General features: G+C 37.9%; 1 protein-coding gene across 1 annotated transcript in view; it reads left to right on the top strand.

Annotated features, from left to right (window-relative positions):
- The window catches only part of ZBTB10 (zinc finger and BTB domain containing 10), a 32,266-nt gene extending 9,852 nt beyond the window's left edge, over nt 1-22,414 (top strand). Inside the window, exons 3-5 of the mRNA XM_037380755.1 lie at nt 12,120-12,293; nt 14,407-14,582; nt 17,333-22,414. Coding sequence (XP_037236652.1) covers nt 12,120-12,293; nt 14,407-14,582; nt 17,333-17,638 — 656 coding nt within the window. The 3' untranslated portion in view covers nt 17,639-22,414. The remainder of the gene's footprint in view (nt 1-12,119; nt 12,294-14,406; nt 14,583-17,332) is intronic.
- Nucleotides 22,415-22,665: the final 251 nt, after the last annotated feature.

Below are 22,665 nucleotides of genomic sequence, written 5' to 3'. Positions count from 1 at the left end.
GGGTTTGGGGCAATGTAATTAAGTTCAGGGTTTTATTTTTTGAATTACTATTATACTGTATGAATAGTTGAAGTGTATATTAAGTACTGCTGTTTACCTGTATCATGTAGATGAATTAGCAGTTTTAAAAACTTACTACGGTTTAGGAGTCAAATTAAGGGTGGATTTGAGACATAGCTGGAACAGGCTTTTTTAGATGTGTGTATTTTTTGAGCATTTTAAAATGTATGCCCCCTTCAGACATCAAGGGACTGTGGATATCCTCTGTTTGTGAGGTTCAAGGGGTAGAACTGAGGGCAATAAAAAAAAAATTGGCACTCATATTTGTGGGTATAGAGTATTTCCAGATATTTTGGTATTCCAGGGACAAAATGGAGATCGGAAAGCAACCTCAGTTCTGGGAGGGTCTAGGAACCTGTATTTATTTTGGTGTAAGGAGGGATGATGTTAGTTTCTTCCTGTACCCTTAGTTTTGTTGAAAAACAAGGCTGAAAGAAATTCTTTCAGTAGCTGCATGGACGGGCTGTTTTTACTGGGGCCCTGACATGCCTCTGCCTGCAGTGTTGTAGATGCCCATCTGTGTGGCCGGCAGCTGCCAAGGGGCAAGGAGACAATAGGTGAATAAAAGTCCTGCACAGTGCATGTCGTGGCTCTGCACTGTTCTGTACCATACCAGTACATGTGCGTGAGCACCACAATGACATGGAGCAGTATAGAGCACTGCGGTGTGGAGCTGTGGACATGTACATCTGGCACATGAGCAGGAGAAGCCCGTACAAGATACATCCACGAAGTTCGCAAATAGTGTGGCACAACTGAAGCAGCTCTTGAGAAGTAGCTGTGTGGAGCTAATGTTCATTCTGTAAATGCTTCAGGGGGTTTGCTTATCTCTGAACTCTGGGTAGGTGTACTTTAGCTTTGCAGTTCAGCTTGGGAGTGTGCACTTGTAAAGTGAATTTCCTGATCTTTTCTTACTGTCTAAGCTTCCTTGGACTGCATAGAGTTTCTTCTGGCTGAAATGAAAATAGAAGTTGTGTTTCAGAAAGGTGCCTATTGTGTGCCAACTGCTAACAGGCCTTAGGTCCACAGCACCGGGTTAGATCTAACCTTAAGTAAAACACCTTTAGATGTATATAGTGAGGATGTTGAGTCCTCAGCACCCACACAACAAATCTGCCTGTGCTGGACTACACTAATTGCTAGTACATACTCAGTTGCAGTGGTATGAAAAAGGGCAGCAGAGGGTCTGGAGGAAGAGCTGAGAACTTGTATATTAATTGCACAAACATCAAATTACTGACAGTTTAGCATGTGATTTCTGTTTCTGATTTACATGGAGTAGGTATTCAGCCTCACTTACTGTTGGAAATACCATGTGTCTACTAAATGATGACCCCAGCAACAGAAATAAACACTTGTTTGCATTCTGCAGAATGCAAATGTACTGTAGAGCTTTCTTGAAGAAATAATGGAGGATATGGGCAGTGCAGTAACAATTAAACAAGTTTGGTCCTTATTCAGTTTTTTTGGACAGAAGCACCAAGGTTTCCAGTAACTGGTGCTAAAAGCATTAAATTACAAAATACATTCATGCAACATTTTGCTGAAGAGCAATGTATTGGATGCAAGAGGCACACTGAATTCGTGCTGTGGTGTCCATCCAAAACCAATGAAAGTTTTGTGATTTGGGGGGGGGGGAAGTTTCTTTCATTGAACTGTAAAATAGTGTCAACTAATGATCTACTTGGGATGTTCAGAGCACAACATAAGTGGTCTCAAGTAAGTAATATTTTCTGTCAGTGTTAGAACTATTTTGGAAGCCCAATCTAACAATTTTATAATAAGACCTTTACTTTTATGAAGTTCTTACATGTATGCACATTGTTTGAAACAAGAAGAGATATTGGAAGTAGGGCTTAACTCTTACCCGTAGTCTGGCCTTCAGCATTCAGTTCTTCCTCCTCTACAGCTGGCTAGCTTTTTCTTTGCTCTGCAGGTAAATTCCACTCTTAAACACTCTTCTTTCAATTGCACTCTCTATGCCCAAGAAAAGGTGGAAGAGGGAGGAGTGGAGAGTTGGAAGAATGACAAGAATGAGTTGTAGAGTAACTTGCAGGTTATATGGTAACTTTTTAGTTGTGGATTAAATTTCTTGTGAAGATGAAAATCTACCAAAAAAAAAAAAGGCACTGGGAGTTAAAAATGCATAAGAAAATGTCTTCTGGAATAGATCTAAGACAATGCTATGAGAAGAAAAAGAATAGTAGATTCTTACAATGAAAGCCAAGGAGTGCACTGTCCCTTCAGTGGTGGAAAGGGAAAGAATGAGCTTCTACTGTTATGCTTTGTCATGTGCTGATGGGGATAACCAACACCAGCTGTGGTTATGAGAGGTCCAGTTACATGCAGAGTGAGTTGCTGTGTCCTTGATTATGGTTTTGGGTTGTCTGGGTTTTTTTTTTTTTTTTTTTGTGAGGGGAAAGAAGTACCATAGATATGGTAGATGGGAAGCCTATTTAAAAACATTACTCTCACTACAAAAATTTACCCTAAAAGCCACTGCCGTGAATTCTTTAGTAAATGGACTTTCATGGGGTACTGCTAGGGAAGTATTGGGTAGTTAGAAAGCTTTTATTGTTGACTATCTGCTACCTCTCTTGTCCCAGTAGAGTGAACAGGTTAAACTGCTCCTTGCCGAATGTGAGTTCCTATAGATATCCGTAAGGATATGTCAGCTGCTTCTTCCAGCGTTGCCAGTGAGTTTATATTTAACACTTTGTCTGTAAAAAGTAGCACTGTGAGCTTCAAAAAACTCCCATGAGGTTGAGATGGATTTTTAAATTGCGTATACTGTCTTACTTCATTTATCTATTTTTGCTGAAGCTTTCAAGCCTTCTTCAGTTTTAGATATATTAATTAAAATAGCTGTGTTTCTTCACATTGAGTATTACCACCTATTCCACTGTTTTCCCTTCTAGTTGATAATCTGCAAAAAAAAGTCTTCACTGTTTACAGCCATGGTGCATCCTGCAATTAACCATTTACCATGGTGAAAATAACAGTGCAGTCAGCATCTCTTAGTCAGTTTCCAGTTCATAAAAGTTTAGTGATTCTAATTTGTCATGTTCTTAATGGCTGATCATAAGGTTTTTTATGATAACACAGCATAACGCAACTTGATCGGAACTTTACAATAAGGACAAGGTATCTTTGTATTTGGAGAAATAAAGATTCGTGGACTTACCTGGACGTGTATATATTTCTTGTAGGGATAAACCCCACTTGACTGCCTGAGTTACAAAGAAGAAAAACAGTATTAAGAAAATTAAGCTTTTTTCCTCCTGTTCCATGGTATTATGACTCACAGTCAGGTTTTCCTCAGATCTCCAACTGATACCCTGCTTGAAATACTTAAATTGCTTAATGGACCTTTAACTTCATTTGCCCCATTCCCTATGTAATCTGGTATTGAAGCCCTCATAGGTTTTTAGAAGTAATCTAAAGAGTAAAATCTGGGGTCAACCTCTTCCCAATTCATTAAATTTACTTCTGCTGGGGATGATCCCACAGATTGTCACATTCTCATGGTATGGTCAACCACTGACCTTGCAATTTTAAGCAGTATTTTGCATATCACTGTTGTGCATATGGTGGTTTTGTGGTTTTTTACAAGTAAAACAAGGTAGATGGGTTGGAGAAGTTTGTGATGTCTGCAGACCTTTTCTTCCTGAAAAACTTTTTTGGTCCTCTGTGCAAGTGAAGCACAGGCGCAATGCATTCGCTTCTAAAAAGTTACCAGTGTGAAGCACTGATTTGACTTTTTGTTACCTCATTTATGAAATAGTGATGATGATGACAGCAAATCCATAAATAAAGAAAACCAGGGGCTGTATATCTTAATTTGGGCACCATAACTTTAGCCACAGAAGTTAGCTGTGCTATTCTTCAGCTAGCTTCCCTCCTGCGTCTCAAAGACTTAGCTCAGTAAGTCAAATCTAATTAATTTTATCACGTTCTGAGCAGTGAAAGTGGTTTTACTCCAGATGCTTCAGATCCTTTTGGATTGTAGCTGATTTTCAGAGTGGTGTGGAGCTTTTTTAAACTGTTGTGAAGATTGGAATGCAGCATCCTTTAAAAAGCTTTTCTGATAGTAATTACCCTAGAAGATGAAGCCTTGTTTTTATCCACAGCCCCCTTATCTCCTACACACTTGTCCTCATATGCCTATCCCATTCCCCTGTTGATACTTACAAAGCTTAAAAGATGATGAAGGACTTATGTTAAGATAATATTCTTTATGCCTTCACTGACATGTGGTACAGAAAAACAATGTAACGCTGTTAAGTTTCTTACTTAACCTGTAGGCTTTCTGCATTGGTAGGCCTATTCAGCTCAGTTACACCACTGTAACTCCCTCTGAGAGCACTCAACACTGAGTAGCTTTGTCACAGAGGAGTTTATAGAAGGTGAACTGATCAACTGCTGTTCAGGTCTCTGGGCTTAAGAGTCTTAGTGTGTTGTGTGGTTTTGGGGGGTTTTGTGGAGGTTTTTTTTTAAATTTGAGGTAAGGGGTAGGTTATCCTCAGTGTTGGTAGCTGAGTAGAATAGGTTTGAAATGGCATGTAACTTGGCTAAAAAATGATTCCTTCAGGTTCTGTTTCCTTGCCAAGTTGTTTTGCTCACTGCTCAACAATTTATTCTCTGTGTACATTCTGGAATTTTTGTGGACAGAACTTGGAGTCATTTTTTGGGGTGGAGGACAGAGGCAGGCAGCATTTCTTACTTGTGCCGGTTCTTGGCAGGTATCAGTAAATATATCCAACCAGAAATGTTCATAGTGTGGAAATTTATATAAAAGTAAAATACTCTATCATAGCAAGCTTATACTATGTGTTTACCCTAAAGCTCATTGTAGTACTTGCAGTACACCTGTTGGTAGGAGTACAGCTTTAGCAGACAATTTCAATTTAATGACTAGCCTTCATCAGTGCAGCTTTGTTAGTTACAAGCTTCATCCTGTCATACTGAGAACAATGGAGAGGGGTGTTACCAAGATCAGAGTTGCCATTTTACTGTAAAAATGTAGCCACAATTGCAGAACTTCAGTCACTTCTAGTCTTTCCAGGTCTTTGGAGGGTGTTGAGAGAATGTGATCTTTAAAGCTGGGGGAAAAAAAACAGTAACGTTTGCCTTTCATGGCCAGATCGTTTGTATGAAAAGTGTGAACTGTGTAAAAGTTCCAATCTTTTACACATTTGCTTGCTTTTGACTTGAGCTGATCCCCTTTCTCTAGGGTGTAATGTTGGGTGTTACACTCTCCTTACAAGCTTCATTTGTCAGGTGCTCCCAGATCCTATTTTGCAGAGCTCCCAAGGAAGTATCTGGATTGGGGTTTTTGTTGTTTTTCTTGGGCTTTTTTTTTTGTTTTGTTTTTAATTCTAAGGGTTGGGCTGTTTGGTTGGTTTTTTTGTTTGTTTTGGCATTTTTACAGATTTGCACCTCTGTCTTGTACCTTACTTTTCTCCTAAGCCCAGTGTAAAGACAAAATCCCTTGATATTCCTGGACAAAGTTAGGCTTTGGCAAAGTAAGTCTGAAATGAATGATACTGAGATAACAGTTCAACCCAAGGGTTTTGGTCAATTATGCTACTGCTTTTAAGACTGCCTGCAATCAGAGAAGCTAACATGAAGTGAAAATCTCCTTAGCATTTCCTTTCAGCTGTTTTAGCATAAAAAGTTTGGACCAAAACAGTCTTTACATGGTAATGATACCTGTGCTTATGTCTTTACATAAGAATAAATACAGATGAAGACCTGTATCAGTTTTTGGTGTATTTCTCACCTACAGTGACATCACTGGTCTTTGATCATGATGATTCTTCTATTTCCTGTCCCTCAAGATGACACTTAATCCTTCCTTTAAGAAAATATGTTTACAAGCTACAGTATGTAGCTGATAAAATGATGGCAATAGCAGTACTCTGATGCTGGTGCAGGACATAGCTAATGGCTTTACTGTGTAGAGAACCCTTGTATCACAGCTAAGATGGGAATAAACTTAACTTTTGGGGGGTTAAATTGGATGCTTTTTTACCCCCTTATTAGGGAGACACTGGCAGCTTTGAGGACAAATCAAACATTTCCTTGGATTTTGTTCTGTAGTTGCTTTTTCAAAGAGTTAGCAAGAAAATAGGAGCAGAACATAATGCCAGGACACTTAATTTGGTTACCAGGGTATCTGAAATGATTGGTCTTTTTTATTGTATTGAAGGTTCATAATCCTAAATGCCAGTCTGTAGGAGTTCCATGTGGCCTTTCAGATGTATATATTCTTGAAAGTCCTACTTATATTAACACTTCAAATACAAGACATGATGAAAAGAGCATGTGAAATGTTTATATTAGAAAGTCCTTGAGTTCTCTTGAATACTTGAGAAAGCTCTTGAGATACATCTTTAAATTGACTTGCTTGCGGTGTTCATGATATCGTCATTGAGCTTACAACATAGTCCAGAAGTTTATGGATGAAGGTATTGTCTTGACAGTGAAGTCAAGAAGGGCCATTTTCCCAAAAACAGCTTGCTGAGTCACCTACAGTTTTAACATCCTTCCTTATCAGTGATCAGGATAGCAGGGCGGAAGACACCCTCAGCAAGTTTGCAGGTGACATCAAATTGGTGGGAATGGTTGATATACCGGGGGGACAGCGTTGGGCTGTTGTTCAGATGGACCTCAATGCTATAGGAATTGACCAACAGGAACCCCCAAGATGTTGTGCAAAGGCAAATATCAAGTCCTGTCTCTGGAAGTAACGACCTTGTGCATCAGTATGTGCTGAGTGGCTGTGTAGTAACTGTGGAGAAGAACCAGGGGGTCCTTGTGGACAGCAAGCTGAATGTGATTCGGTAGTGCATCCTAGGAGCAATGAAGGCCAGCCTCATAGTGGTAGTATTAGCAAGAACATAGCCAGCAGGCTGAAGGAAGTGGTGATAATACCCCTGTACTCGGGACTGGCAAGACCACATTTGAAATCCTGTGCCTGGTTTAGGGCAGCCCAGAAAGATGCCAGTGAGCTGTATGAGCCCAGCAGAGGGGCACTAAGGTGGTTAGGGGGATGAAGAATGTGTTGTCAAGGAGGGGCTGAGGAACTGAATTTATTTAGTATGGAGAAAGCTGAGGGATTTACCTGACATCTTCTACCACCTTAAGGGGGTTACAGAGAAAATGAACCCAGATGCTTTCCAGAGGTGCACAGTGAAAGGTCAAGAGTCAGTTGTCACAAGTTGTAGGTAAGGAAATTCCAGTTGTATATGAAGAAGACTGTTGACCATGAGAGCAGTTGTGCTGGAACAGATTGCTTAGAGGGTTTATGGAATCTCCCATCCTTGCAGATATTTAAAACTTTGCAAGGTCCAAAGCAACATACAGTCCAGCTTTGAAGTTAGTCCTGCTGTGAGTAGGAAGTTGAACTAGGCGACCTTCAGAGGTCCCTTCAGATTTAAGTTTTTGTTTGAATCTGTGATAGTTCCCGAGAATAGTAACTGCCCCACAAATAAATGGTCTGGATGAGGAAAGCTTTTACTATCTTGTGTTTTGCTGACGTAGCCTTTGTGGGAAGAGATCAGCAAAATAGCTTTCTAATGTGAATGGCACCCCTTTCTCAGGGAGGAGTTTTTCAGGGAATATATGATAAGCAAGCTGGAAAAGCAAGTGGTTAATATAGTTGGTATCAATTGATGGTCATCTGGCCGGGTTAGTTGGTGACAGAACTGCCTCCATTTTCAAAGCAAGAAACCATTTTTTTGTGAATGAGAAACAGTAAAAATTAAGAGCAATTGGGAGCAGTACACAGAGTATGAGTAAGATTGCATTGGCAAAATGTCTTCAGTTTGTCTGATCCTTCTGTTGCAAGAGACAGTTGAGAACCCCTTTTCAGAAGCAAGGTTAAAGATGTGCGTAGTACTCTGGGAACAAACGGAGTACAATGTATTTTCTTTCCACCACCTTCCCGGAATGTCAGTCTTGGCAGTGGTGGGTTTGGTTTTTTTTTTTTTTGGTCTGTCAGGTTACTCAACATAAGCAACAAATCCAGCTCTCTAATAGCAATCCAGATTGTCTCAGTAGATTACCGTTGCGCTCTCTACAATCCTTGAAAGCTATGGCCTAATTGCTTATCCTGTCTACTTCCTGTCATTTTTTTTTAATTGACTTGGACGAGCAGTCAATATGAGAAAACCTGGTGGAAAAATAGCATTCTTTCTTTCTTGCTGTATCTAATGCAAAGCTTTGTATTTTCTCCCTCAGTGCACTGTACATCCATATCCCTTTCTATAGTGGCCTGTTTAATGGCTTCTATCATTCATCTTCTCATTAATCTCCTTGATCATCCCCTACTCAGTGATGTCTCCTTTTCTCAAAAAATCAGCATATTTCTGGTTACAGGAAAAAAAGCAGAATTTGTCAAACTGAGGATGTTGCCGCTCAGATATGTTCTGTCTTTCTGGTGATACTCCCTATATTCTTGCCTTCAAAACTGACAATCGGTGTGTCTGACTTCTGGTTATTCTTTTCCCAGAGAATACATACAGTGGAACATAAAATCCTTCCATAAAGTTTGTTAAAGTTTTTGTAAAAGCCTACACAACTACTTCATTGTATTTCAGACTATCTTAATCTCTTCTCAAATTAACATCTTGAGAATTTTAATGCTGATAGTTAATCAGCTTATTTGTATTGCTTTTATTTTGAGTTTGGGTTTGGGTTTTTTGTGGGTTTTTGTTTGGTTGGTTTTTTTTTAAGATCAGGTTACACACAGGAGCTCCAGAATCTACCCATTCTTCTACCCTGTGTGGAGAAGAGTTTAACTGACACTTGAATTATTAACTTATACCTGTTTTAGGAATCAACTAAATTGTAACAAGGTATCTTCAGATCAGAGGAATGTTGTGGTCAGATGACCTGGTCTGGAAATAGAGAACATTATTGCTTCAGATTTTTTTTTTTTTTTTTTTTTTTTTTAAGAAAATTTCTCGCTGCTGTCGCTATTTCCCCCTTTGCATTCCACACCCAATCTACCAGTACAACCACGTACGTAATTGCTTTCAGTCTCCTATCAAAATCATCTGGGTTTAAGTTGACTGGAACAGGTTAGATGTCTATACCTGTAATTTTGCAAGCAGGTTTCAGGGGGCAGTAGCCTGGGTGGGAGGAGGGATGGGAGAAGTTGTTACAAGCCGCAGGGTTCTGTAACATCTTGTAGTTGGCTCAGCTACAGTCAGAAGCTTATCTGATGTAGGCTATATGTCCACTCGGGGAAACTAATAGAGGCTAGGTATTGCACTTCCACTTCACGGTCTATATGCGATTCATGTATTTCCTGTATGGATGAGCCGTTAGACATAAAAAATGCCTTTTTTTGTTTTGTTTTGAACATGTTCTATGTGTGCTTAATCTAGAAAGCAGGTTTTCTAGGTCAAAGAATTATTCTAGGAATAAGCATTAGGTTTAGTTATGATCTCCTTAGTCCTGTACTGTGCAGAGACTGAAGTGTCTGTAACAGCCTTTTATCTTTTGTGGTATCTGTGCTGATGTTCTTTCATGTTATCGCAGGTGTTCTCTTCAAATAGGAGGTAGAAAGATTTAGTAGCTGTTACGTACACTATACAACAGCTCTTAAGTGTGTTTGGCTCTATGCTGGGTCTTCTGTTAAGTTCTAGACCTGTGCAGGGGTTTGAGCTCCTGACTTCCCACAAACTTCAATATCAGCTGTGAGCATAAATGTGCCTAAATAAATTTGTGTTCTCTTAGATCCAGAAGAACTGTCAAATTGACAGCATTATAAATGTGCTCAGCTTGGTACAACTCTGGCTTATGGTCAGTCTTTGTATGCTTATTTTGAAGGAAGCTATACAGTATTGTCTGTGCACAGCATATATGTTACATCTGTCAGCAGTAAAGGCTTAGTGTGTTGATCTTATAGATATTCCTCCCATAAGTGGGGGAAAAAGTGACTGAAATATTTTGATCACTGATCTTTCACTAGTCAAGTAGACAGGACAGCTCTATTAGAGGGGAAAAACCTATGAAGAAAAGGTCTAATATTTTAAACTGGTTATAAAAGTTGTTTTATTTTTTCTCTGCTAAATCCTGAAGCTTGCTTTGATTTGGAGGTTTTTAGCCCTGAGGTAATCATTTTTGCTTTTGCCCAGAACTGTACAACACTGCTTCCTCACTAATCCTTTCTTGCATATTACAGGAGGAAGTTTTACTACTCACCTCAAAGGAATGTGTAGTTGGCATGTCTGTAGGGTGTCTGTGTTCTATTCCTTGAGATGCCATTGCTGGAGTCCATAGCTCCAAATTGAGTAAGGAGTTCTTGTCTCTTTTGGACATAACAGCTATTAGTCAGTAATTAAAAAAAAATTAAAGAATATTTTCCTTGCTACTTTGTTTCTTAGAGGCCAGAGATATTCATTCCCTGACCTCTGCCTCCCCTCCCCCTTCTTTCTTTTTGTACCAAAATAGCAAGGTGGATGAGCTAAAATACTGGGATTTCTCTTCCTTCATCCACTCGAGCTCTGCTTTTTAAAAGCCCTGATGGAATACCTAGTTTGGCAGTTGTGATCCAGCTTTGCTTAGCATTTGCCACTCTCTAACAAATAGGATGGAATTATAAGCTTCCTATTTGTTAATTGATTTCCTCTTTAACTGTTGTCTTATGTTGCAGATGAAACCACTGCTGCCAACTGTACACTGTCTGAGCAGTAAATGAAACTACTGTCTGTGTCTAGTGCTGTAAGGATTTGTAGCCTGTATTTTTTTCCAGTAAAACTGCAAGTGCTGAGTGTTTCAGTATGCAGCTTATCACTAGCTGCTTAAAATTCTAGTTTACACTAAGAGAATTTCCTTTCCAGGAAAAAACACTTAGAATGAGCAGAGTAGGGGCAAAGGAAAGAATCTTTAGACTATTAAAATACACAGTCTCAGACTTGAAAGTAAAAATGTGTCTTTTTGCTATGAAGCCATTCGCAAAAGTTTTTATAACAGTGACATTGGGAATCTAGTGTGAGGACCTGAGTACCACCTGGACAAATAAAAGGAAATCTGCCAGTTTCCACTGCAGTTTAACAACTGTGTGCCTGTGAGGAAAGTAATGGGTTTATGAGTTCATGTTTTCTAACAAACTCTAGTCTTGGGTATTGTGGGGAAGGTTGATTTGCATTCTTGCCAGAAGAGTCTTTGCCCCAAAGATAAGGTTTTGTCAAATGCCTGGTGCAGCTTTCTGTTGTACTATTTATAGTTCTCTTCTCTGCACTGTGTTAATAGTGATTCCATAATCACTCATGCAATTCTTGTTACAAGAGTATAGAATTAAACAAGCAAAGATCTCTTTCTTTTTAAGGCACTGTTTACTTTTGAGTGATTTTGTTCTTTTAAAGAGGGGAAAGAAGCTACAAACACCATGCAAACTGCATGAAGAGCTTTTCTAAAGACCAAATGTAAATGTGCAAGCTAGTCTTTTTAAGCTGATATATTCCAAGTAATTAGGGTCTCCTGAATTAATGTGGTTATAGAGTAATGGAGATGATTATTTGAAAAAGGATTTAGTCATAGCTGTAGAATACTTTATATAAATAAAGGTCTTTAAAGCACTTTGTATACCTCTGAGGTATTTTAAAGTAATAAAGAAAATCACACCTCCAGTAGAAAATGTTTACTTTTGTACCAGCTAGATTGCCTGTGGTAGACCAGACAAAGTCACTGCACAAAACAGTTGTAAAGAGAAGCCAGTGGAAAACTTCTTAGCTTTGTCATGATGATAGTGAAGGAATAAATATCCTTACTATAAAGGTTCCTGTAGTATGAAAAAGTCTTTGAAATTTTCTCAGGATAGGGAGAAGAAACGGTGCTGTGGAGAGTAGTTAAGAAGTCTGATTTCACTGAAATTATGGATGCAGTTATTTCTTCACTTCCATATTGAAGATTATGTGAAAAAATATTATAATTACGATTTTAAGGTTTGAAACTTTTTTGTCACAGTTTAAAAAGGATGTATATTTTGCTAAACAGCATGACTGAATTGAGCCTGGGAAGCTAAAGTAAGACTATGTTTGTAATAGGTACTTCAAGTGACTTCAAGTACGGACTGCTGCCGGGTACTTCAAGTGACTTCAAGTACGGACTGCTGCCGGGTACTTCAAGTGACTTCAAGTACGGACTGCTGCCGGGTACTTCAAGTGACTTCAAGTACGGACTGCTGCCAGAATCGTGGCCAAAAGAAGCTTGGGAAAATGGCAAGTATCTCTGGGAGAGGATGTTGTTTTTTTGCCTCTGAGAGGAGTTCTTTATCTTCTGTGTCACTGCTGGTAATATTTGATTAATTTGTTTAGAGTTTTCTAAGATTAAGTGTTTACATAATCTTCTTCCATATCATTTGCCTTTCTGGATAGTGTAGATAGGAGTACTTTCTTGGAGGGAGAAAAAAGAATTAAGATGTATAGAAAAGTAAAAACAGAACATGATTTATATCAGCTCTTGTACTATGCCTGAATATGAAGATACCTGAGGTCTTTAATGATCTGATAGCTTCTCCAAACACGCACACACCTTAGTAAGCTGACTACAGATAAATGGGCTTTGAAGTTAACACTTGGATGATGAAGGTACAGAATTAAATGTAATGTTAAAGGTAGATCTCACAGCATACTTCTTGCTATTAAATTTCTTTATTGCAATGAAGTTTTTATTTTTGAATTTGTTGTTTCTTTTTTGACTGAAGAATTACAACTGCATCAAACAACCCTTTTCAGACCTGTGCTATATCACCTACTTTTTCACAGATTCTGTGCCTTTCTTAATAGTTCAAGCAGGCAATTATCTATATATTATTTTTCTGTCTGAAACATACCAAAAAAACCACCACATCTGAAATAATTGTTGTTAGGTCCTTAACATAGTCTTCAGTAAAAAGAGGATCTTAAGAACTGGGTAATAGTAATGCCTACTTCTTCTCTGTAACTTTTGAGCTATTAGTGGGATGTAGTTTATGGTTTACTTTAAATATTTTGGTTTATTACAGTAGAAGAAATTGGGTCATCAGAAGGTGCAATTCAGTAGCAGGCAAGGGTTTAGAGGTCTGCCTGTTCTTAAACCATTACATTCCCATATTTCTTACGGTCCTGACATCTGCCTGTCTGTCACGCCTCTGTTGATGTGTATAAGACTGCAATTTAAACTTTTTTTGTACTTGCTTTTCTTCATGTAAGCCATTATGTGACACTGTTGACATGCAGCTTGCATGAGTGCTCCAATTATACCAAGACAAACTTTTGAATATTAGCAAAATTTAACTTCGTGTTATGATGGATTTTGAAACTGAGAGAAGGCATCTTAGATGAAGGCGTTCAGGCCCATGCACGTAACACACAATTGCTTTCTTCCTGCCAGCATGAGCATTAAAAACTCATATGCATATAAGCATGAAGCTTTAGCCAGTGCTTTTTGGATGGTTCTAGATGCTTATGATCATGTTCATAACTTCTCATCTGTTGTAAGTTGAGCCAGTACCATATTCTTGGAATAATCCTTGCATTCCTGTATGGCCACCTTCATAACTGTCACAGCATCCTGTGCTTTTCAGTTTCACACAGTTACAGGTAGTAAACCCATTTTGCACATATCCTTTGAGCAAGCTCTGTTATCCTTGGCCTAAGGATATGTAAATACCTATTCTTCCATCATAAGAAAGAAATGGGATATTGCTACTTCCAGAAGTTTAGTGTTCTCCTTATTTTTTTCTGCTGTTAGACCAAATTAGACTTTGAGTAAGGAATAGCAAAGGTTTGAGCCAGTAACTTCCCTTTTTAGCTATATAAGAATTGTGCTACCTCTTACTGTCCTACTCCTTTTGTCAATATTTGTTCTTCCTTAGTTAGACTTTCTTTTTTTATTTATCTGTAGAGTCAGATATTGGCAGGCAGTTCTGCACATAATTCTCAATAGAAGGTTAGGGGGGAAGACTGTCTAAATGTCGGAGAGCTAGGGGGTTTCTCATCCCGAATAAAGTATTTTCTGGTATAGGTGACATCTAGAAAATGGAATACCACTAGCTTGTAGCTAATTTACTCTAATGCATGAAATAAAACGTCTTTTCAAAGAATTGATCTGCAATTCTGTAGTAAAAATTCCTTGGTTAGAAGTAGGTATTTTTCTAGCAAAATTGTACGTGCAGAACCTACCAGTATTTGGTTTCTGTAGGCAGGCATTGTCCTGATTTGTCTGATGAAAAGTCACGTGGATGCTTTATTGTTTTGGCACCTGTTTATTTTTGTGCACCAAGCAGAACATATTGAAACAGGTTTTTTTGTGTTTCATCATCTTTTCTCCTGATGGCTTATTATTTTGTAGGTGATTCCTCTGCTTTAATCATGAACAAGTTGAAGTGTCCACACTGTAATTATGTAGCCAAATACAGAAGAACACTAAAGAGACACTTGCTCATTCACACAGGCGTGAGATCTTTCAGTTGTGACATCTGTGGGAAGCTGTTTACTCGAAGAGAACATGTAAAGAGACATTCCTTGGTAGGTAACTGCATGTGTGTGTGTATGTATGCACATGTATGAGTGGGGTCTTTATGTTCTTTCAAATGTTTTGGTAGCTGGGAGAAACACTGTTCTCTGATTTGCCATAACGTAAATTGTTTTATCTTAATCTAAAATGGATCAAGATAAACATCTCTTTGTGATAACTGTACCTCTTATATTCTTAATGGAAAATGCAGTATCAATTAAGACAATCACTGGAATTCTGATAGAGATAATATCAAGATGATTTTGAAAATGACGTATGAAGAGATGTAAATATTCTGTAGATAACGAAAGGAAATTCTGTCTTGGTGTTACTGTAATAGAATAGCATGTAGTATTGTCCTGTAATGCTGCACCACCATTTTCTGTGAGGATACCCTGTTAATCAGCAATTGCGTGATATCCTGGGGTAGTTCCAAAATACTTACTTCACAACTAGAGAAAGCTATAGTATAGTATTTACTGTAAGGTTCAGAAAGAATGAAAAATATCTGAGATGCAGAAAGTAAATGTCCTTCTGACTTGTGTTGTACCAGTACCATAATCAGCAGTTGAGCTTACCCTGCCCTGTGCATGTTGTGTAACTCAGGATTTGACTTGAGTACTGTTTATCTGAGGATCCAGAGAGAATTTTGTCATGGGTATTTTGCAGGTACTTTGTGTCTAGTCTGTAAGGAAATTAGGACTTCGTTATAATATTTACTGTATAAAGTCCAGGGTGTGTTTTAAGGGAGTAACAAAAGCAAGATCATATTGGTGGTGAAAAGTAATAACATTTCTCCAAGCTGTGATTCAAAAAAAACCAACTCATTTTGCAGATACTCAAAACAGGTTAGTACATGAAATGGGGTAAATCGCACTTCTCCATTTTGGTAGCTTTCCTTAGCCCTTTGCGAACCAGTGGACCACCTTTCTCCCTCATGAGGGTGTTCCCCAAGTCTCTGTAGCCTTCTCGCAGTTGGCCTTTTGTTCCACAGCAAGTAGAAAAAGTGGTTGTGAGTTTCCAAGTTCTAATGGGGATGCAGGAAAGAGCTTTTGGTGTAAGTCTTTCTAACTTTCCTTTCTAGCCTGTGCTATCATGAAATGAAGTTCCTGTTAGCTAGTAACATTATTATAAGTAAATAATAACCTGAGTGATACCAAGATGTAATTCTAGAAGATAGTTATGAGACCACTGTAGTAATTTTAAGTATTCCTTAAGTGGTTGTGAAGGTAGGGCAGCTGTATTAACAGATCCTGTGTAATTTTTAGAACCAGCGTCTTTTTTTTGTTCCACTGGAGTTCTTTCATCTTAGATACACATCTTTCCACCCTGCTACTGCTGCCTTTCTTCCTTCTCCCATACCACCTGGTGAAGGCTTAGATGCTCAAAGGGGTGGAGGTACCCATAATGTTACCAAGCTAGAAGGATATTTTGTGCTGTAGTGTATGGAGGTGACTGCAGGGATGGAGGTGATGAGTGGTACAAGGTAACTGTGGCTGGGCAGAGGAGGTTAGGTCGTTACCACCTTATTGGTGGGTGATACAGTGTAACATGTCCCAGCAGCTACTCCTTCCTTTGTGGCTCACCAGGGAAGGTAGCAACAGTGGGTGGTAGGCAGTCTACCAGGAAGAGTATGATAGGACTACAGGTTCCTGTCCTACAGTATCTAACAAGTTTTTGTAGCTGAAGACTTTTTCCCTCCAGATTAGGAGTTGGTCAGACAGGGTGAAAATAGCTATAGAGTGAGCTCAGCCCAGCCCTGTGCTGTAACTGAAGTGTGCTGTCCCCGATGGAGTCAGAACACTTTTTTTTGCCCCCTATCCCCCTGTTCAACAAATGCCTCAAACATTCTGCTCTGTGTGACACGTTATCATAACAAGTCTAGAGGCTGAGGAAAGAACATGTAGTATCAGATGTACAGATTACACAGTGGGACTAAAGTAACTTTATATATTGATCTTGGGTTTTTTCCTCTTACCTGCATGGTAATTTCTGTTTTGTTTTAAATGGTAACTTTTTCAATGTGACCTCAAATGAGATATTTAAGCACATAATTGTAATCTGTTTTGAGGACACCAGACAGTAGAAAGAAGTCTTCAACTTAATTTTTTTCCAAGATGCTAACTATTATACCTGGTTGCTGAATTCAGTTACTTGAACAAGTAACGTATTCCTGAATTCAAAATTTAAATCTATGTTTAGTTAAGTTAGTCACCAGCAGCCTTCTGATTTTGCACACAAGCTCACTTACATACAAGACAAAAAATTCACCAAAGGCACCTGGAAAGGTTATGTTGGAGAGAGGTGTCATGGAAGAAGGATCTTGCTTTTTGAATTCTTGCAGATTTTATTAACTCCTGCTTGTTCTTAATGTTTCTAGGACTTAAAATTACAAAGGCAGTTTTCTAAATGAGATACAATCCTGCGTGCAACATAAATGCTTATACTGTTCTCATTGCCTTTCAGAGCCTTGCTCTATACAGTGAGTAGTCATAAAAAGAACACTCACCTGCTTACAGAACAGGCAGCTATTCAGCTACCTGCTGAACAGTAAGCAGGTAGTTTGGTTGTGGGCAATAGCTCATGTAGTCAAAATGGATGTCTATTAGTGCTTCTCTTTCTCTGAACAGTGTTGGGGATTCTTTTGGAAGAGTTCAAAAATTAATTTTTGTATTGGCAATTATTAATAGTTTTCTACTACTATACACAAATGCAACCTGATACATACGTTTTCAGCTGTTAATATTTCTCTTCCATATAGGTGCATAAAAAGGATAAAAAGTATAAATGTATGGTGTGTAAGAAGATTTTCATGCTAGCAGCCAGCGTTGGAATAAGACATGGATCACGACGTTACGGAGTTTGTGTAGACTGTGCAGATAAATCTCAACCTGGAGGGCAAGAGGGAGCAGACCAGGTGCAGGACACAGATTTCCCTAGGGATGAAGAATACGAGGAAAATGAAGTGGGAGAAGGTGATGAGGAGCTTGGTGATGATGTAGAAGAACAGAACGACCAGTCTCGATGGGATGAATCTGGGGAAGTTTGTATGCCTTTAGATGACTGACAGAGCATATGACTTCAGGGTGCTGCAAATGGACACTATATGGATTGACTATTTGAATTTTTGGACTGAAGGCTTGCGAAATATGGTACAGGCTGGATGGTAGTTATGTTGCTGTGAAAAATGTAGGGTCAAAGCCTTATAGCAAAAAAGGATTATTAATTTTTTAATGATATTTGCACAGGACTGTACAGCATACAACCATTTGGTTGAATTATACAGAGTCCTCACATCTACAGTCAGTTATGAAAAGAAAAATGTATTTTTTATTATTTATAGGATATAGCTACTTGGGTCCTATTCAGACATAGTAGTAACTGTACTTACGTTACACATTCATGTATCTGTTAACATGAATGAAGAAAATGGCAACTTGGTATGGAAATACAAAGACAGCTTTCCCAAATCCACTTGTACGTTGTCAGTGAACCAGTGAAGCTAATCTGAGCTAGTGGCTCTTGTTTCCACAAGCATGTCTTTACCATACAAACCTTACCTCTCCCGTACTCTGGTAGGTGAAAGCCAATCATTTAAATATGCATCACAGGTAATGCCAACACCGTATGGAAATTTGGTTTTAAAACTTTTGGCTCTATGCTGGCAAGTGTTATAGGTGATAAGCACTGGAGAAGTTAATAATGGCATTAATTTAGTGTCTGTTTCTTCACAGTCTTGAATTTTCAAGAAGGTTGCTCTTGATTCATCAGTTCCAAAATGATCTTGCAGAAGGAATGACCAATAATGAAACAGTAGACTGATCAGAGCATGGGTAACTCTTCTACCACTTAGTCTAAAGAGACAGTCATGCTGAAAGGTATCCGATGTAATAATGTTTCCTCCTTCCAAGGCCCCCTCCTCTCAAACTTTTTTAATTCCCTGGTGTATACCTCAGTCCCACGGAATAAAAATACAAGAAATGGAGAAAGTGTCATATTAAAAGACTTCTTGGTTGATAATTTTACTTGTCCGGTTTTTTGCTAGTTTGTGATGTGAATTGGACACTAGGCTATTGTGCCCATCGTTTGTCATTAAAATGAACACAAATTTTTTATTCTTTTGTACTTAATGGGTTGTTGCTAGTCTTTAATATAAACCGATTATATTTAACTTGTTGACTTAATTTGCTGGGATTTTTTTTTTTTTTAAGAAAAACAAACAGTCCAAAGCAAAATAAATGCTTTTTGAGTTGTCTACTTTTCAGGATGATATACTCCCTACACTCTTTATTTGAAATTTTCTAGGAGGCGTTGAAACTTGAATTTTTGTAGCCACGTGGATTTTTTTCCTGAGCATGTAATACTTGTACCAATGATTTCAGGCCTCTTTCATAGGGAGGGGAGGGCATTACACCTTCATCTTAAACTCCTCTGTGTTGTCTAGCCTAAGGCAAATGAATTCAGGCAATCATTGGAACAATACATCTGATGTACTATTATGTCACGACGAGTAAATATGCAGAGCATTTATCATGATACATAGCTAGGCCAGTGTGACAGTACTGTATAAAAACCAGTTGAGGGTCACCCTATTTTTCAGCTTTGTTTAATTTTAAAATGAGTATATTTTTTCCTATTTTATATCGGGTAACTAAATTATGCTAGTTGTGTGGATAACTTTGAACTATGCTTTGACGGACAGAATCTTAACGGTGCTCCATCTGATCAAAGTTGGTATATATTTAAAAGAGACAAGCTTTACTGTTGTCCTTTACATCAGTAGAACAGTAACATAATGTTAAGACGTTCTTTTTGCTGATTGAAGCTAAGTTTGAACTACAGTAATATGGGAATTAAAATGCTTTTTTTTATCATCCACTTGTTTCATTAGTAGTTTCCACATCATTGTAAACCTGACAGATGATTAGTTTTTGGGGGGAGGGTGGGGAGGGTGGGTGCCTTTTTTTTTTTTTTTTTGTTACACTGAAGAATACATCTTATTCTCATTGTTCTAGACTAAAATGAGTAATGTGTAATTCTGGTGGGGTCCAAAGTAGAAATTAGTTGGGCAAAGATGATATGAATGAAAAAATATTTTAAACGTTAAAGTAATGTTCTGCTTTGTGAATATGTAAGTATAGCATAAAGATTTTTCCATCCCATTTATCCCCTTTAAAATCATAGTTTACAATTGGTAGATCTGTCTATATATATAAATATATATATATCTGAAATTCACCTAAATCTGCTTTAATTAGAATACTGCTCACTTAATGCTTAGAAACTGGACCTGGCTCTACATTCTTAATGTATTTTCCTTTTTTGTTTTGTTTTGGGTTTTTTTTTTTTCCCTCAAGGTATGAACTTATTATCTTGGAACTGAATCTTCTTTTGCTACTTAAATCATTTATGTATATCTGGTAAATTATGACCAAATTTGTTGTTAGACTGCATACAGTAAATTGAAATATACACTTGGTACACTACAGAATTGTTGTGCTTTTGTTCTGGTTATATTTGGAAAAGCAGGCTTTGATAGAAATTAGTGTTACTTATAAATATTCAGTTGTTATTCACTGGCCTTAATATTCTGTTGCATTGTGACAATCGTTGATTCCTTGGTGATACTTAACTGCTTGCTTTTAGAAGTTGCATCAAAATGCCCTTAGGAAGGTTGGAGGGAGAGGGATGACTAATGAAATGTGACACTAGTTCTTTAGCAAATGGTGTGAAATAGCTTAATGGAGATCCACTGTTCTTATATTGGAGAACCAAAAGAATTTGTTTGGGTGCTATCTTTTCTGAGCTGTTTATTCAAAAGTTATTTTAAATATATTACTTTGGGGAGCTCTAAATTGATAAAAGTAAATTTCCAAATAATTACCTTAAAAGGGACAGTTCAAGTTTATTTATTATAAAAAGCAGGAAGAGATTTCTGTTTGCACTGGATGTAGTCTTCCCTCTTAAACCCTGGAGCTATGCTGTAGTAACATGGCAGTGAATTTTGGTTTGGTGTTGAGTTTGGGGGTAGGGGTTTTTTTTCCTCTTTAAAAGAAGAAAGACTAGTGTGCTTTAACTGTCATTCTTATCAAATTAAAAGATACCCAGTCTTTTATTTTGTCTTCTGATGAAATATTTCTCAAACCAAATGTCTGAGATTTGCTTATTTGGGGCAGTGCCACGCAAGAGTAGTTTATGAAAAGAATCAGGTATGTTATAAAATCAGACTAACAGAGTTCTGATGTTGGGATTCCCCCCCTTCTGTGGTTTTTTTTTGTTTGCTTGGTTTTTTACCTTGTCTCTTCAAGCAGTGGCAGTTATCTTTTAGAAATAAGCATACAGAGCACTTTCTGGTAGGGAACTGCAATGCAGAACAAAATAAAATCAGTAAGTAAATTCACTTTCATTAAAGTAGGTGTGATGTAGGGAGGACAGACAACATAAAATGCATTTGTCTTACGCTAATGTTACTACAATGCAATAGCAAGCTCCTTCCAGTTGTAATGTCATTTGCATCTTGCAGGAGAAATGGCATTTTTTTTTAATTGTGTAGAAAATTTCATAGTTCAGTTTGCAAACAGATCTTCTGGTAAAATCATTTCCTGAAGTGAAACCAGTTTTGAAAGCCAGAAATGATACTTGGTTGTCAGCACAGTGGTGCACCCTAAGAAGTAAGAGTTGAAATTACAGGTCCCCGTAGTATATACACTGTTACTTTTTGACATGCATATACTTCTGCAAATGCAGTTTTCACCTATTACTACATGCCCCTCTTCCCTCTGAAAACAGTGTTACCCGTAGGTGAAGAAAAGTTTGGGGCCGGGACACTGGCATGTAGTAGGCTTCTAGCTGCAGGTCACAGCAGTAATGCTGTTAGCAGAAGATGCTTTCTTTGCCTAGCTTTACGTTGGTAAGGCCTTTAATAGGATTTTCTTTATTGAGGCCAATCTGGTTTGTTTGCTTTAAGTTTTGCTTCATTTGACTTTTCCTGTTCTTGCCACTCGATAACATGAGTCTCCCACCAAATATTTATATAGTCTGCTGCCTCCATACAGATGCAGAAATAACTTTGCAAGAACTGTGCCTTATTGGCTGTTACATTGTATGTTGTTGTATTTAAATGGCTTTGGAAACTAACAAGAGAAATTAAAGCAAGATAATTGACACCAGCAGCAGCCCAAAAAACTTGTGCCAAAAGAAGGTGAAAAAGGAGAAAAATGTTGAATGCAATGTGATGAGAAAAAGGCTTTTGGATTTGAGTTGTTACAATTCCTCTAGTTTGCTACTTGAATGTTTCGGACAACCCACTGCGTTTCTTTCTAGCACAATTTGGTGACAAGCTTCTGATGAAGAAGCTGTACAAGAAGTCCACTTTTGAGTTTATTTTGTGTCTCCAGAATGTGGTTCATGCTCTGTAGAGGTAGTACCACTGAGTAGTTTTCTGTAGGTATTTTACGATGTAGCCTTCTGTTAATATCCCTTTTCACTATGTAATTAGTTTCCCATTTTTTTAATTTGATAAATGTTTGCTCCTTAGAACTGAGATTTGCCTTTTATATGTTTCAATAGCACATTACTGCGTTTCACTAAACAGTATGGTAAAGGTTAAATATTGACACAATGAACACAAGACATAAGTTGCTTTTCATATAGTATCCTTTAACAAACCTATAATAAAATAAGTCTTTTGTAATAAAGAAAACACAGGTTAATCCAGGCATTGCTAGCTGAACCTTTTGAGATGTTGGAAGATCCCACGTATAATTCACTATGGGTTTTTAAAATACTTTTCTGTGAAAAAAGGTAAAATACACTAGAAGGATCCTATGACCTAAACTGGAGGGGGGGGGAAAAAAAATGGCTGAGTACTTTGTATGTAACATTATTGCAATTTGAAGCAATTGTTTAAAATAAGCTTTATATTAATGTTTTTCTTACCTGAATTGATTTGGATTAGTGACTTGGGAATACAGACACAAGTAATTTCTCACTAACATTGGTATGGAAACATAATTTCCAGACTTCTAATACTATGCGCACCAGTCTTTTTAAGTTACCATGCTGCAAATAAATATAAAAAATGACTGTTTCTTT

Source organism: Falco rusticolus, chromosome 3, assembly GCF_015220075.1.
Source record: "Falco rusticolus isolate bFalRus1 chromosome 3, bFalRus1.pri, whole genome shotgun sequence".
NCBI classification, from domain to species: Eukaryota; Metazoa; Chordata; class Aves; order Falconiformes; family Falconidae; genus Falco; species Falco rusticolus.
The sequence above is the reverse complement of the archived record's forward strand: the minus strand, read 5'-3'. Positions and strand labels throughout refer to the sequence as shown.